Below are 17712 nucleotides of genomic sequence, written 5' to 3'. Positions count from 1 at the left end.
TGCTGCCTCTAGATAGCACCACGAGTAAGGAAGCAAACTGACAGTATATTCTGTCACCATCTTTCCAACTAACAATAAAAAAAAAATTGAGTGAAATGTCACTCCCACGGGCTTTGAGCCCGTGCAGTGGTGTTGTTTATAGAAGACACCTTGCAGAGAGGAAGTGGGATGGTGTAGCTAGTCAGAGGAGCATGGAGGTGGGGAGCAGTGGAAAAGAGAGGCTACAGCCGTTAGAGCGGCGGTGGACGCTCTAGTAGCTGACGGAGCTCATAGGGACTTTGAGGCGACTCACAAGACCTTCAGGGGGCGCCGGTGGTCGCCGTCTGAGGAAAGAGGTGGCGGGACAGTCGCTTAGGTAGTGCAAGAGGTCGGTTGCATCGGCGGTCTTCCGTGGTGCACCTGGGATTCAGCTACCAGAAGCGACGATCCTCGAGACGCAATCTAAAGATCAGCTTTTCTACCTGTCTGGGAGTGGAGCGGGGAAGTACTAGAGGTTCATATGCCCTGCCTCCAGACTCTGTTGGAGGTGCCACTGTGTGCATGCTAATGCCCTGGTTCGAAGTTTGATCTGACTCCTACTAGGAGGGACCTGGATGAGGTCGTTGCCATGGACACCGACGTGAATTGGCACCCAGTTGATAATGACGTTTCGTCCATCGCGGTGTAATTTGTGCAGGAGCGCAATATTGGTGAGTAGGTGGACATTGTCTTCGGGCTGTGCGTGTTTCAAGCAGCTTATCAGATTCAGAGAGTCGGTGTGGATAACCACAGAAACGAGGGCGGTGTTCTAGGGCCCCCTGCATCGCTACGACCTCGGCTTGAAGAGAGGACGCGGAGTCGCTGACTTTCCTGGCGTAGGTACATCCATCAGTGACAAAGGCAGCTCTGGGGGCGTCACGGTCACTGAAACCTTTGCTCCGGGGCGACACTTATGCATGTAAGGCCTCTGCGTGGGTATTCTGGACGCATTCTCCTTGTCGACTGGTGGTGTCACAATTTTCGGATTGTGACACACGGCTCGCTATCATCCCTTCTCATTTTCTTTCGTCCGCTTTCAAAACCCCAGCTACCAATCACTTTCGCTCATGAGCCTAGCCGACGCGGGTTCCATAGTCATTCGTATCCTTTCAATCTTTTTCGGACAGCAATTCCCTCCCCTCTTGGGAATTACTGGAATTCTACCACTTCAGTACGGGACTTAAATCTCGCGGGCAGCAGCCAATGCCAGCCGTATGACGTAACGTAATAATATTCGCATCATAAAATATAGTCACCGCTTACTTCGATCGTTCTCTCTTTCACCCGCGAATTTTGAAAACCACAGAGAATGGGATTCAGGGCGCATTTGGGAGAATGTAAAAACACAGGGGCGACTACAATAAATATAATCAAGACGCCGATATGGCAGCGTCGCGAATCCACTTGCTCCTCATGACGCCTACGTGTGCGGCACCGTATGGAAGGGGTTAAGACCCCTAGTAACTATTTCTTGATATTATTCCTTCTCCTTATCCTCATTACCTGTTGTACCAATTTGGCAATCAATTACAGTGCCTTAACGAGGTTGAGAGAGACTTCTAATTATTTAGGGAAACCTCCCCCACCCTTTAGATTCATGTGTTTCCGTAGGCCTATGTGCAATTCACGAATGTTAATATTAAGTGTGGGATTCCACAAATTCTCAAGTTTACTGTTTCTCATTGCATTTGTAAGTTGCTACTCTATGATTAGACTGAAAGTTTTCCACTCAAGTGTTACCATTACGATTTAGTTATAACGATCTCCCCCCCCCTGCGTGCTTGTCACATAATTAACTAGGCTAGTTAAAGTTAGAATAGTTAGGATCGTATCTTACACGCTCGTGAATAGTGTCTACCCTCAAGGAACAATTGGAACTGTGTCATCTTCCACATAAACATTGTTCGTAGTTCCCTTCAAAACTAGTGACGGAGACGTAGAAATATTGGCAATGTTGGATGCTGGCTGGCGGGCATTTTTGACCTCACATGCCGCGGGACGCAGGTCAGTCTTCGTATTAGGGTCAAGCAGGGAGGTCGGGCCGCTCATACGCTCGGAAATTCAATCGTGCCCTATCCTCCCTCATGTGGCTATCGACGATTGCGTACCACGGGACATCAAACATAGATTCCGGGACAAACCCCTCCCGAAACTTATCAGTTGAAGCGCAGTGTGTGACATCCCGACCATCGTGGGGATTTGAATAGTGTCTTGGGGCGTCCAGCCTCCAGTGAACACACGAGATCAAACCCGCGGCTCCACCAAGAGGCTAACCACAAAGATGACCCGGGTTCCCGCCGTGATCAACGACATCGCTATCCTTCAATAGCCAACGCATCCTGCCAGAACGAGGGACTAGCGCCCCGTGGAAGCCATCCCCACACCCAGCAGAGACACTCTAAGGATTATAGCAAGTAACGATGGGTATTTACTAGATAGGACCCTTAGATAGGCGCGCAGGGAGATAGAATAGTTTGGATGTATGTGTGAAATCCAGTTAACTGTTAACCCACATTGTTTAATGACGAGTAGCATAATTCTAGTGTCTAATCATAGAATTAATTAATCCATTAAAACTCACAATAGGAGTTCTGGGTTTCATTAGCCTAGGACGTTGTCCCCCCCCCCTCCCCCTCTTTGATTTGCCTACACGCTCGCCGTGGAGAGTGCTTGCGTGGTCCCGGTCGGTGATACGTATCTCCTGGACCTCGGCTGCCCACTGTAAGCTATCACACCCCCCTTTCATCTCACTAAGGTACGTATTTCCCACGCCCGTACATCCATCACCCCCTTCCACTGTCCAGGAAATTCGTGTCAGGTGGGTTAGTAAACGACTTTCTATCAGGTGCAGTAAATGGAATTTCAGGCAAAGGCGCATGCATATACAGTATATGTAATAAAGCTGGAATTAAAATTTATTTTCCTGTAGTCTGCATTCGGTTTACTGGCCCCATCCTGATAGGGTTATCCAAATGCTGTTTCAATTGTAAACAAAATATAGAGACAAAACAGTTTGCCACACGATTGTTAATATACCAAAGGTCATACTATGCAAATTATATCTACAGTATCTTTCCAACAGAGATACAGTGAATTAAGGCTGTTTAACATATTACGAGGAAATGTAATTATTTGCTTTTTCTCCATTACAAATTCACATGAATAGTAAATGATTCAACACTGGTACATTTTTAATTGACAAGTCAGAAATAAGGCGAAAAGGTATCCTCATTGTTATTGGTCACCACAGTCGGTTGTCTGTGCGCTCTAACACGTTCCTACAATAAATAAATAAATACCAGCGGTTTTTATGAACTTGTACATGTTGATATAGCTCAGAAACAATAGAATATTATTCATAATAAATATATATTTGTAGACGTAAAGATATCCTATATAAACATGTACGATATAATTTTGGATAGGTTACAATTGTGCCAAAAATAATTCCACGTTGGCCACTCGAGTACAGCATTTTTCGGGTTGTTAAATGAAAGCGTTTGTCGGATCAGACAGCAGTCACCATCAGAAGTTCCAAACAGAAGGAAGTACACAAGGTGTGATCACAGACTGTTCCTAGTTTCGGTGAAAGGTACTTAAAACTACAAACATGTCTTCATTTTTCCGATCCCTCTTCCACGGTAACAGCAAACATAGGAGTAAGTATTCCAGTGTCGTTGTGTCATGCGTTAATTGCAAAGATCGGTTGAGTTGGAGGGAGGGGCGATTGTGTTGGAGGAGGTATACTTTCAGGACCAGACGATACCTGCACCACAAAAATATAAAGAAAGCGTTGATATTAAAGACAAATCGCCGAATTTGTTTAAGGTTCCTTGTGATCAAAGCTGTTGACAAAACTGACAACTGGAAGTTAGGTCAGGTGTAGGGATTATAACAGCCTTGGAAATGTCTAACAATTGTATCAAGTAACAAGTTGCCTGTAGAGAGCGTCCTTTGAATGTGGGGTAAATACAAAATCAAAAGGACATTGTAGTGTTTGAAAGAAATTTCCCGACTATAATTTAGTTGTGAAAACCTATTTTTCAAACTTGTGTTATGCCATTTTTTCTTTCGACTGGAAATCACAAGTTTGGTATTAACACCCCGGTGACTCCGCCACGATTGGCTCGGTGGAACGAGCAAAACAAGAGATTGTCGATGTAAACGAACAACCTAATCATTCAAATAAGCGGTTGAAAGTATGGCCCCAGCTTAACCCAAGAGATGCACGTAACCTAGCAAGGGTGAAGATTCAATGCCCCATCGGACAACTTTGTGTGAGTGTTGATTACCCGGGGACTTTGCCTTGGACATGCCTGTACACCTGTTACCTTGCCGTGGAACTCGCCTCCTCCCTTCCCCCGACTCTCTAGTGTGGTGTTTAACTAAGCGGGGTATCGCTCCCAGGACCTCAAGGGAGCAAGTAAGGTTTAGCTTGCCTACTACAAATCCCGATTCTAGGTCTTGCAGCTCGTACGTCTTTTCTCCCGTCGAAAATTGTTTTTGGGATTGCATTTAAGTCCTTCTGTTCTTGTGGCCAATCTCGCGCTACTGCTATGCATTATCTTGAATTTTGTTGGTATGCTTTGGACCGCGTTGTAGCCTAGTGCGCGAATCTGCTGCGTATTTCTTGCAACGGTTCCAGACAACCCTGGCCAAGCGAGGAAGCGAAATCGGTAAAAAAAAAAAAAAAAGAAAAAAAAAATCCTATTTTTCTGTTGGAAGTTTGGCCAGGGGTGGTGGTGATGAAGGCATTGATGTTTTGTCGCACAAAAGTTGGTAGTGTTGTTGGGGATAAATGACAATAGGTAGTTACTGCAGGGTGCTGTGTGAATTTGGAAGTCTAGTAGTATGTGTGATATTGCGTGAAACTAAATTGACCGAATTTTGTTTTGGCAAATAGCTCCAATGGAAGACTGGCTTGTGGGTGTGGGTGGGTGTGGATAGTACTGGAAATGGACGAATTTCAGCTTTTACATTTAATGTTGAGGCAGTAGTGAATACTGTGAACGTGGAGAGATTTATCTTTGTTTTTAATAAAGAGAATGATTTGTTGGCGTTTCTGGGGTGGAGTTTATACAGCAGTCTCTGACTTGGAGGCGGGCGGAGTGCTGCTGCTCCCTCCCTGTATTTTCATTCTTGACACTGCATTATGGGTGACTATGTTGTGGGTGTTTCTCCAGCATAGTTAAGTTTGGGGAGGCTATGTTTAAATCATATTTTCTAGCTCCTTCACCATCTGAATATGAAATTCACGTGTAGATAAATTCACTGTTAATTGCCCAAAGCCCATGAAACGTGCGAAAAAAATGTCGGCAGTATATATGCACTTCGAAATTGATTTCAACACCATGGATAGTGATTTTGAGATTGGATGCCTCAAGATACTGGCGGCATTTTAGGACGACCTGTTTGGAAAAAGTCTTGTTAGAAATGTTTACGTTGGTAACACTGCTTAGACTGATCATCTGCCAAGGAGGTGGATTTGTTTAGGTTCTCGTATGTTTGAAATTCTGAATTCAGACTTTATAGGTTCTGTCTGTATACCAGAAGGCTCCCCCCCCCATACAAGAGAGGCAGCCAGCTAAGGCATGCACCCACAAACACCTATCCCATTTAAGTCCATCACACGTTTATTTCCTTGTTTAAGCGTTTCGGAGATGGTGGTGCTCGTTTCTCGACCACTGCGTTGTAGCAAGACACGGCACATTCACATCAGGGTCCAACAGCTTCGTTTACATAGATCCTTCCTCCTTGTCCGTTCGTACGAAAATAAAGACGAGGAGAAATCCTTCGGGTCATGTCAATTTGGTCAATTCACAACAATTTTCCACTAACCATTTTTCTCGTTATCTTCTCAAGTTCACTGTACCCTCCTCTGCCTTCCACACACTTTTTGCTAGTATTTCTTCGTGTATTATTTCCATATTCCCAAACAACTTCGGTATTCTTTTGTCGGTCCCGTCTGCCAGCTCACTTTCCACCCCCGCCTCCTCTCTCGATCCACCCACACAATACTTCCCAAACGCTTCATCTCGTAGTTTTGATCTCGTCTTTTCTCAGTCTCCGCCCCCATACATTGTAGCCACAACCACACGCTTCGTATAATCTTTGCATCCATCCCTAGGTACCTATTTCTCATGACACTTTCACAACCCTCCTAGAAATCTTCCTCGCTAGTTTACCTCCACCCTCAGCCTTCTATTCCATGTTTTGTGTGACCTTGTACTTAAGATTATCCACTTCGTCAAACATCTCGTATAAGATTAGTCATTATTACATACTGACTCGTGGATCTTTGTTTCACAATCTGAATTAGAAATTATAATAATAGAAAAGATTGTAATGGTGAGTGACAAGTGAATTAGTATTATGCAACTCGTATGTACGAGTGTGGTGTGACCCATCACCCCTACTCGTCTGGCCCAATTACTAGATGGTCATAAGTGGTATACTTGTTTCTTAATGCTTGCACTAATTCTTCCATACGTATCAGTTATAATTAAACAAATATTCCTACATAGTAAATTAAGCCACTTGTCTGCAGTAAACTCGAGAAATATGAAGTTATATAAAATATTTTGTACATTGCATTGTTTATCAAATAAGTTATCTGATATTCGTCATGGACCTTTTGTTTATTTATTTATCCCGGCAGAACTCTCCGAAGACGGGGCTAGTACACGTGAGTCCGTCATGGAAGGCGTGACCTACTACTGCAAGTACCTCGGGAACACCGCTATCACCGAACCCAAGGGCGCGGATAACACCGCCAGCGCCATCGAAAAGATCATGCTGACGGCGACGAGGGAGGCGCGGAAGCCGGACCGCGTCGGTCTCCGCGTCGGCCAGCAGGGCATCCACATGAGCGACGCTGTCAGCGGCGGAGTCATGCTCGAAACGTCCATATACAGGTCAGGTGTGGGCGATTTTGTTAAACGACGGGGATTCCTTTGCCCAAGAATGTGCGTGTGCTACTATTCCGGTGTAAGTGCACACGCATTTTGGAAGTCCTTTTCTTGCCTGAATCTGAGTAAATGTAACTTCTACAAAATTCAAGATAATTCGTTTGCAGGTAGTCTAGTGAAACTCGTGTGCTCGGCAGTAATGGTCACGCAGTGATATGGGGGAAATGTGGGTACACGACGTATACTTACGAATTCCCTTCTATAATGTAGTCTGTATTGATGGAGACTTGATTCCCAACATAATCGATGAAATGATTGCACGCTTCAGTTCGTTTGCTTCTGCGGCCTTACAAATTAGGGAAACGTGAAGCAAACTTCTTGTTCTGTTGATTAATAGAACGGCTAGTTTGTTTTCGTTGCATACGTTTTTTGTATACATGTTCCACGTGGTTAGATCTGATAATTTGCAAATTGCTAGGTTTGTATTTTACAACACATCAAGGAGTAATTGTGTGGGTGCGTAGATATTGCCATATGTCTGTAAAATTTGTTAAAGACGTGAGTGACGCAGTACGATTGGCGGATGGGGTTGGGGATGTCTGCCGACGACAAAAACCCGTTAACACCACTGCTATACAATTGAAAGTTTATTCTATCAGCCACCAGGTAATTTTGGTCAGCCGAAGAGATGGTTAAAAACTTAAATGAACCCACTCTATATCCATTAAGCAGTTAGAGCAAACCAAAGAGAAGATCCATCACCAAAACGGCAGTGCAGAATTAAACTCGAGAAAATGCGTAAAATCAAACTAAACTGGTACTCCCGATTTTCCAAAGATGTGTGAGGGAGAATGTAGAAATTGAAAACGCGATCACGTAGAAAAATCTGATAGTCTCCCAAGATTCACCGGAAACTCCTCGGCCCAAATGCCTCGACTAACACTTTAAACCATTCTTGGTTATAAAGCAAAATTCCAACTGTAGCCTTTAGTTGGTACCCCTGAGGTAACTCGGGTAACTGAGTTAACTGTTAGCTGAGGTAACTCATGTGGGAGCTGACGCAGTGTGAAGAAGGGACAGACAGTATAATTGTCATGCTTCTCTCCCAAAATAATTTAATTCTTCCAACTAACAATTAAAAGTTTTCTAACCTTGGCCACCCTTACCCCCTCCACTCGCTCCTCGGTTTCCCCTTTCCGCATACACCCTTTCCCCTTTACCCCGCTCCGCATACACCCCCCCGCTCGTTCGTTTGGTCTCGCTTGTTCGTTCGTTCGTTCGTTCGTTCCGTCTCGTTCGCTTGTTTGTTCGTTCGTTCGATTTCGTTCGCTAGCTCGCTCGTTCGTTTGTTTGGGCTCGCTCGCTTGTTCGTTTGGGCTCGCTCGCTTGTTCGTTCGTTTGGTCTCGTTCGTTCGTTTGGGCTCGCTCGTTCGTTTGGTCTCGTTCGTTCGTTTGGGCTCGCTCGTTCGTTTGTTTGGTCTCGCTCGTTCGTTCGTTTGGTCTCGTTCGTTCGTTTGGTCTCGCTCGTTCGTTTGGTCTCGCTCGTTCGTTTGGTCTCGCTCGTTCGTTTAGTCTCTCGCGCGATCGTTCTATCTAGATTTAGACGAGCCGTGGGTGTCTGCTTTTCTCGTCTTCCTCTCTGCTTGATTCTCTGCTTCTCTGTTCAGTCTTTAGTTCTCCTTAATATAGCCCAGGAATCGGTGATTCAGTTTCCTGGATGCCGAAATGTATCTAAAGTAGGTAGTCTATCCAAAAATCAGTGGGAAAGAAGAACGTACTTTCGCTTGGCGTCATCTAACAGAACGTATTTCGAAGTGCGCCCCTATAGACGGGTATTGCGCAGTGGTTTACTTTGTAACGTACATATGAAATACATTTACAACATGCGTCTATAACATACATTAATGATAATACACTATTCACGCAAGGTGTGCCATAAGAAATATAAACGGGAGACACTATTCACACTATGCTCGCTTCAGGCAGGGAGAGGGGTGGGAGGAGAAGACTATGGCTGTCTTTGGCGAAGTCTCTGTGCTGGAGATAGCTACCTCAGTCCTGAGGCCGTCTGTCATGATGGGAAAGATGGTGGGAGATTCCTCCCTCTGTTCCTGAGTCTCTGTCCTTGGCAACTGCCTCAACCCTCCTTCACTCGTGTTTTGTTAATAAGTATGCTGGTGGAGTGACCCTTTAAGAAGTGTGGAAAGACTGTGAAAAGCCCATAGTCAAACAAGTACACTTAGTGCTATTTAGCAGAATCTCCTTTTTCAAACATAATTCACTATGTATATTTTCAGGAACTTGTGTGTGCTATAACTTTGAGATTTCTACAGTTTGGAATTGTATAAAGTTTGCACTATTGTGTTGATTCAGTTTCAAGCCACTTGGTGGTCAGGAGGCATGTAGCTGTGCCCGAAGAAGTCCCCTTTGCTCCATGCAATTGGATTCTTGGATCACTACTCAAATTAGAGCACAGGATTTGAACCCTGATGGCATAATGGGAAGCATGCAGGTCTCTTGTTCACTTAGTTGTGGGTCCAAATCCTGCACTTCCCTTGAATTCCCAGCAGTGACTGTTATCAGCCCCAACAGTGTGCATAGGGCAAAGGTGGCGGCTTCGGCCGTAGCTACTCAGTGCCTCCTGGAGTTGGCTCCTCACCAATTCAGGCAATGTAACAGTTAATGTAGAAAGAAATGTATGCTCTGCCATAGAAAATGTGTATACGAACCTGATGTAACTTTGGTATTGTACTGTGAGATTACTTTGACTTCAGTTTTCTAACTCTCCTTGCTCCCTTCATACAAGGAGCTGACATTGTGTTCTGTTGCAGAATATCATACTGTTCGACAGATGTCCACCACGACCATGTCTTTGCTTTCATCGCCAGTGACGATGAGGACCATTGCGTGTGTCATGCCTTCCTTTGTCCTAAGAAGAAAATGGTAAGTTGTTACCAGTCTTTGAGGGAAATGAAGTAGTGTTAAGTCAAGTCTAGTGTACCATAGTCTGTTGGGTTATTTAGCTGGGTGGGGGGTTGACTTGATAGTCCCAATGGAGACTGGGAACTTCGTGTAAAAAAAGTTACTGAAATGACCTGGCCAAAAGCATAGGACAAACCTAATTAGCTCTTGTCCAGTTGTCATTTGAAGTAATTGAGATGTCCACCAAACTTTTATTCAGTGGAGTCCCAGGTCTTGTGGAAAAAAGAGTGCATGAGACAAGAACAAATGAAGGATGGACTCGTGAGTTGCATGTATTAATTCTGTTCACCTTTGTACCCATTAATTCGCATTCAGTTATGGAATACAAAAATTGTATTAAATGAAAAAAGTGGAGAGAAATGTCAGATTTGCATTTTGTGGTGAATTTTCATGGACCCTTCCCTATCTCCCCAGAAATGCAGCCTCCTGAGTAGGATAATGTTATACCCCAAAATATCTGAATCATAATGTTCTATCCAGTCAAAGGTCTGGCTTAGGTTGTGCCTTTCTTTTGAGAAGTCTGACAAGTAGTCACTGGACATGAAAGGGTAATTGAAGAATGATGCAGAATACATAACTCATCAGTACAAATAACAACTTGGTGTAATGTATTCTTTCTTCCCATGTGACACTAGGCCCAAACTGTCACGCTGACTATTGCCCAGGCCTTCAACCTGGCCTACGAGGGGTGGAAGAAGAGTCAAAAGAACAATGAAATTGTTGGGCATGAGGGAGTTCCAGCACAGGTTATGGTAAGTGACCATGGGAATCTATTACCTGATGAAAGGCTTAACCCCCCCCCCATGGGTTGCATGTATCCATTGTTGGGCTGTATTCCCAGACCTCCCACCTCCCCAGTTGTAACCTCCCCCAGCCCAGATGTATTGATGTCCCCCATCTTGCCCCAGCCTGGATGTATTGTAACCACCCCACCCCAGGTCATATGGGTTGTATATTTTTTTCCCGCAAATAAATGCAGTCATCTATATTGTATGGGATGCATCAGTATTAGCCTGAACAGATAATTAACTCTTAACATTTGGTTGATTTTGAAGATATTTAGCCCATATCTTTTTCCTTCCCCAACATTTTCCTGGCTACTTTACTTTCTCCCTCTCCCTCCTCTCTCTCCCTCTCTCCCTCCCTCTCTCTCTCTCTCTCTCTCTCTCTCTCTCCCTCTCTCCCTCCCTCTCTCTCTCTCTCTCTCTCTCTCTCTCTCTCTCTCTCTCTCTCTCTCTCTCTCTCTCTCTCTCTCTCTCTCTCTCTCTCTCTCTCTCTCTCTCTCTCCCCCTCCCCCTCCCTCCCCTCCCCTCCCTCCCTCCCTCCCTCTCCAACATGAGCTTGTGAACTTGGGAAGATTTGATAAGTTACAAAACTTGTTCACACCTGATTCTTGTTTTACCTTCTGTACACTGCAGCAAATTTAACTATCTGAAAGTGGTTATATCAAATGTCTAAATTTCCAAGATTGCCCAAGTTTAACCTACATGCACACAGGATATTTGGTGTATAACCCATTTTACTCAAAATTTTCCCCTGCTGTTACCAAGCATCAAAGCCAGACTGAAGTGAAACTATACACACAGTGCTCAAGTTAAGCACCAACTCTAGAAACATACAAAGTTCTACCAACAGGACCAACAACTGGTACCTGTAAATAGTTATGCAAGATTAAAATCAAAGTAGTCTCCTAAAGCCACTCTTTAATCTGTAACCTGTCAACACCCACAGTCCATCTGGAGGTGTCACCCTGAGGTGCTGATGCATTCTCAATACAGAGCCAAGACTATCAAAACATTATGTATTTACCTCAGTGAAAGAAGAGCTTATAACTGGTGATTGCTCTCGTAGCATAAGCCAGTGAACTACTACCCCTCACTAATACAATACACAGTAGTCTGATTATACCCATGGGGACAGAAGACTTGCTAGGCATTGTGGGCTTGTAGGTTTATTCAGTGAAAATTGAAGCGGCAATATTGTGGAAATAGGATAATTAGTATCTTGGTAGATCTGTGTGGGATGCTTAAAGGTTTAAGTGCATTTCTGATAGAATAAAAATTTGATACTGCTGATTCCTTTCTTTGGCAAATATTTAAATGCATCTAGATGAGTCCAGCTGTTGAAGATAAATTTGGCACTGGAAGCTGCAACCAAGCACACACTACACCCTCAAGCTGGAGCACATCTATTCCCATCAGGGCACATTTAGGGTCTTCAGGCAGCAAAAGTAATAGTATGTAGAAATGCTTGAAATTAACACTACCATGTTTCTTGTGTATAAATTGATGCAGATTATGGGTATTTAATTTTTAGAATATCTTTTAGTCAGTGTTGTAAAGTACTAATGTAAAAACCAAATGCAGGTTATCAATCCAGCCAGATGCTTCAGAGTGACCTGGACAAAGCCTGCAACTTTGAGCAGGATGTCCATTCTTCACGCACGCATTCAACTAGTTCTACACCCCATAAAGACAGTGATAAGGAGACCATCCATGACAAAACTTTAAAGGGTGTTCTTAACGTACAACGCTTGGTAAGTAATATAATTTAAGAGGGTAAATGGTTCCTGGCAGCAGCAAAATAAGTTGGCAAGGTAGTAGTGGTATTGGTGATGCCCTTCCCATTAGTGTAACAGCATTCAAAGACAGCACCAGACTGTGGCAGCAGTGGGAGCGGCAGTTATTAGATTGCGACTTGAATAGATAGAATTAACAGGAGGTTTGTGTAACTTGATTTTAGATGAAATTGTAAAATTATGAACAGATTAAGCAACAAGTGTTTCCAATATGTAACAAGTACCTTTAGATTTGATGTTTGTAGTATAATGTAGTTTCAGTATTATAAACTAGATACCATTACTATAATTGTTACTATACCCCAACCCCCTACTCCCATGCTATTTCTAGCAAAAGATACTAGAAGTATTTTAAGCCTTTTGTAGTTGATAGTTTTCTTGTTCAGTATGTACATTTGGTAATTGGTGAAAGGGAGAAATTTGCCCCACATTGTTAGGGGGTTGGGTACAATCGTGATGGCTAGGTGGCATGAAAGTGAAGTTGGAGTATATCTGTACCTTAAGATTGTAATTGGAAGATGTATTAAATTTCCTTTTAACCTTAAGTTGGGTTGATAGGTGTGCTTTACTTTTGCTAGTCATGAGAAGCTGAAACTAGTCTAGAAGTAAGACCTCCATTTCCTTAAATATTTTGCCTATACTAACAGTTATTCTAGAGACCAAATAAGGTCATGGCGATTTCTTTCTCTTAATCTTTCTCTTTCTATTTCTTTCTTTCTTTGTCCTTGTCTTTCTCAGTCTCTTTGGCTGGCTGTCTTTCTCTTTGTATCTGTCTTTCTTTCTCTCTCTCTCTCTTTGTGACTGTGTCTCTCACTTTGTCTGTGTCTGTCTGTCTCACTTTGTCTCTTTCTGTCTCTATCTTTGTCAGGATGTCCATCTTTCTCTTTCCTTCTGTGTTTTTCTCTTCCTGTCTCCTGATCTAACTATACGTAACAGTGACAATTGGGCTTTCTTCATGGTGCCTTAAAAGAACATTGTGTAAATTGCATAATATGATTCAAGAATATACTTAAAGCCAGTTATTATTTAAGGATAGATGCTGTTTAGCTAGCAGACTTGTTTGATCACACAGCTTGGCCATGGGTTGAAGGGGCAAGGGTTTTCGGCTGCCCGGGACATCCCTAGGCGCATTGGTAGACCTCTATCCTGCAGCATCCAGGGCTCCCCTTCCAGTTTCTCGGAGCAAGAATTTCTACTTTCTGTCAGCTAAGATGACTAAACTCGGACAGTGGGACAGTCTCCAAGTGATCACAGCAGCAGAAACAACACCTCTCGACACTGCCCTCCATCCATCTGCCCTTTTGGATTCTTCACAAGCAGGGGTCCTTTATTTTTTCTTGACCTCCAGACCCAGGTGTAGAGGAAACCACGTTTGATCTGTAAGAGTTGTCAGTACCTGTCAGAACTTTTTCATTTGATTGTTCACCACCAGCTCCTTTTAACATGTCCTTTTGATCCCCTCCTGACCCTTTTGGCACATATTCCCTCCAGGCCCATTCAGTATCTTCCAGTCCCTTCCAGATTCTCTTAATGCACCACAGTGCCTGCCTAACCCCTTCACTGCATCTGTCTCCAAACCCCTTCAAGGTTTGGAAGCTAGCCAGTTCCATCATGACAAAGACCTAATTACTCCTACTACTCATCTGGACCCTTTTGCCTCTTGGGTCTTCTGTGCCAACTAACAACACCTTCCTATCTAATTTTCATGATGGAATTAGATGAATCAAGAGAAATGTAAGAAAGTTTGGCCCTGCTGCACATTACTGAAACGGGATGTGGTGGGGCCAAATCCTGTTTGGTATGTTTGAGTGATGTAATTTTTATGTGAAAAATTGATGCAACAAAATTACATAGGTACCCATGGTTGCTGACAAGCTAGAAGCTGTGAATGTAATGTTAACATTTGCAGTGTGGACTCGATATGGTTGCTCATTCTTACCACTGACAACAGTCCCTTCATGAACAGTGTAATTGAAAATCTATTCTACTATGGCTTGCTTTTGAAATCATTTCCACAAAAAGCTGAGATATAAGAGACAAGGGGGTGTTGGGCAAGTGTGTGATGTGTGAAGAGTAGGTGTGTCTTGACCAGGCCATCTCCATAAGGGGAAGTGGCATTTGGTTGTATTATTAATCATTATAATCATTAGTTATCATTTAGTAATCAACATTTATCATTATTATAACTCGCAGGTTTTTGGTTGTACTGGCTGGCTGGCTGTGGTAATACATACATACATATACCAAGGCTTTTTCCCCCTTACAAGGGAGGTAGCAAAAAAGGAAAAGGCATAGAATCATTCCCACCCATTCCATCCCTGAATACACTCCACACCCTTCCACCCTCCCTTTTATCTTAGCACCTCCTGGATGACTGGTCATCCCGGCCCTTGTCCACTGCCCTGGGTCAGAAGCAGTGTCGCCAGACACAGCACATCCACAGCAAGGCCGCTTCATTAAATCGGCGACCCCCCCTCTCCGTCCCCCCATGTGTGTGTATGCTTGTAGTGATGAAGCAAGATAGACAAGATACAGTTTCAAAATGTCTCAATCCTCTCATTCTAGGAGGTGCAACCCTGAGGGGCTGACACTGTCCCTGAATTGGGCCCCATGATCTTTCTATGAACTTCAGTTTAATTTCTTAAATCTTGAAAACGTGGAGAACTTGCAACCTGCAGCTGCCAATTGCTTCTTCCTACTTTCAGCGGGTGACCAACAATCCTACACATATGCAACAATCTAAAGTTCCTCCCAGGGATGTGGGAGGGCCCAAGGGTTTAACAGCTACTCTTCAGCTTTGTTTCCAGTCTGTGAAACTGTAGGCAATTAACTGTATCCTTGTATGGTCGTGATTTAGATTGTGATTATGCCTTTACTTTTCATAGGAAAATAATGGGAGATCCCTAGTCCATTCACTTCTCCCTATTTAATTACCTGTGATATTAATGAGAACAGCAGTGTCGTTTCCTCCACCACAGGAGGATCAGATAAAGAAAATGTAGTTATGGAAGTGGTAAAGAATAGGCTTAAGAGAACATAAATGAGGGACAGTAGTACAAAAGTCATCTTCATTTACAAGTAGTGATTTTAACTAAGATGAATGTGTGGCTCTGTTCCATAGAGGTGCCACAAAAGCTGTCCCTCGAGTATTATCCATCAGTTAGCACCCCAGTATGGTATGGAGAGAGTGAATGATTTGAGGATAAGGTGGGGCTGCACCAGGGTTGTGTAATGTCGCCATAGTTGTTAAACATGTATATGAATTGGGTGGTGTAAGATAAACATTAGGGTGCTGGATAAGTGTTTTAAACTGGTGGGAGATGAAGAAAGTGGGAGGTGAACCAGTTATTTGGACATGACACTGTACTTGTAGGAGAGACTGAAGCAATTGGTGGCAGTGTTTGAGAAGTAAAGTACCAAGATGCATAAGGGGTGAGGGTGGCAGTTGGTTGACAAGTTCCAAGGGTGAGAGGTTGGAGCAAGTTAAGATTTTTAAGTAATTAGTGTCACATGGGAAGATAGTGAGTCTGGAGGGAATGAAGTGTATGAGAAACAAGTATCTAGGACATTGTATGGAACAAAGCTTGAATTTGAGGGGGGGGGAAATATAGAATATTATGGGACTTGCATAGTGAAGATTTTCTAGGTGAGGCAGAGAGTAGGGGGTGGAAAGATAGCAGATAAGGTTGGTAAAAAGAAATTGTGATGTTTTGGGTATAGGGGAAGATTGTGAAATAAAACTAGCATAAACGTGGAAGGCAGGTGAGTGGAATGAATTTTAGAATATAGAGTAAGAAAGATGAATAGATTTAAGGGCATTGGATAGAAGAGGAATGTTTGTTGAGCAGGGAAGGGAGAGGGCAAGAGATAGATACAAGTGGCAAGTGATTGGGAATGGACAGGGAAATGATGCAGCCTGAAGAAATTTAATGTTTGTCATTCTCGTGTATGAGTGTGCATGCCCTCCTCCCTGCACACATGAGGCAGAGGGGAGGGTGATCATCACCATGTATTGAAGAATGAGTAAACCAGCTTCAGCTATTGGGTCTTGCTGTGGAGGTGCCATCTTGTTGCATTGCCTACAACCTGAGCTGTGGGTGGGTGATGGATGACACTCATCCACAAGGAATAAGGAACAACAAATGGGTTATTGGATGGGTGTGGAATAGGTAAAGTGTGGGTGTAACCTTTGATTTGATTACCCCTATTATAAAATGTCATTCTCATTTCATCAAATATGATTATTACTATAATTTCTTAATTCTCTTGTATTTTTTGTGAAATTGTAATTTAAGCCATTAAAGGATTTTCAACTTCGGTGCAGGATGCGATTGTCGTATTGTATACACAGGACAACTGCAATGACAATGTCAGATGGCTTCCTTAATGGTACTATGAAAACTTTTATAAAATTGTGGACAGTGGTTTGTTTCAGTATAAATGTACCAAAAGGTTGTAATCTTATTACTATTAGTTTTTCCACCTGTGACCTAAAGAAAGATGCAAAACAATTTGTCAGTTTTTTTTCTTCCCCAAATACTGTATTGGCTATAAAACTGAGTTTTAAATTTACACCCCTGTAATATCATGCAAAGGTAATGGTAGCTATAACCTTGGAGTTGTTGGTTTTGCCATATTTATGGCTTGTACATTATGTAAATTGTCTTGTTGCCTTGAAATGACTCATGGTATGAAGCAAAGCCATGTCTCATGTTTAGAGACTAACTTGGTACTGAGCGGGTTTGCTAACTTTGCCCGCACCTCCTCGTGCGTTTGGCAGCGATGTCAGCCCTCCATCCACTGCCCGCAAATGGCGCCGGGAACAGACAGTTTGATGGTTTGCCCGCTGAAATTGCCTGTTGTCGAGCAAAGCCCTCGTGCCCAGCGGACAGTGATTGACCATGTGGACGTGGCATTAGGCTGGTGGTCTATGGCCCACATTGGGCCATCAAATGTTAGGCCAATGGTCTGTCCACGTTGGTCCATCAATGGCTGGTAGTCTGCCCCATGTTGGGCAGCCAGTTAGGCTGGTTAAAGGCAAACTCTGGTGGAGATAGTTTTATTACAATGAAATGTTGGACGCCAGTGGGTGTGGGTGGGGGAAGAACGAGAGGATAGGAAGTGAAGACTGTTTCAAGTAGTGTATGCTTCTCCAAGGTGTTTTACATCTTTAGCATCCATTCAGCTTCTTGTATACATGGACAGGTCATGACCCATGCTCCTAAT

General features: G+C 43.4%; 1 protein-coding gene across 1 annotated transcript; it reads left to right on the top strand.

The window, feature by feature from the left end:
* The first annotated feature begins 3514 nt into the window (after positions 1-3514).
* LOC143024721 (ankyrin repeat and sterile alpha motif domain-containing protein 1B-like) lies at positions 3515-16997 on the top strand. The gene is made up of 7 exons (XM_076183794.1): positions 3515-3677; positions 6677-6932; positions 9758-9869; positions 10544-10660; positions 12018-12144; positions 12275-12444; positions 13559-16997. The coding sequence occupies exons 1-7, from the start codon at positions 3629-3631 to the stop codon at positions 13694-13696; spliced, it is 969 nt and encodes a 322-aa protein (XP_076039909.1). The 5' UTR covers positions 3515-3628; the 3' UTR covers positions 13697-16997.
* Positions 16998-17712: the final 715 nt, after the last annotated feature.

The sequence above is a fragment of the Oratosquilla oratoria genome, chromosome 4, assembly GCF_046742065.1.
Source record: "Oratosquilla oratoria isolate Oo_2021 chromosome 4, ASM4674206v1, whole genome shotgun sequence".
In the NCBI taxonomy this organism is placed as follows: Eukaryota; Metazoa; Arthropoda; class Malacostraca; order Stomatopoda; family Squillidae; genus Oratosquilla; species Oratosquilla oratoria.
The sequence above is the reverse complement of the archived record's forward strand: the minus strand, read 5'-3'. Positions and strand labels throughout refer to the sequence as shown.

Coding starts and splice junctions, on each gene's coding strand:
- LOC143024721 (XM_076183794.1), top strand. CDS start 3,629: ATGTCTTCATTTTTCCGATCCCTCTTCCACGGTAACAGCAAACATAGG. Junction 10,661..12,017: donor GAGTTCCAGCACAGGTTATG/GTAAGTGACCAT, acceptor AAATGCATCTAG/ATGAGTCCAGCTGTTGAAGA. Junction 12,445..13,558: donor TTCTTAACGTACAACGCTTG/GTAAGTAATATA, acceptor TTGATCACACAG/CTTGGCCATGGGTTGAAGGG.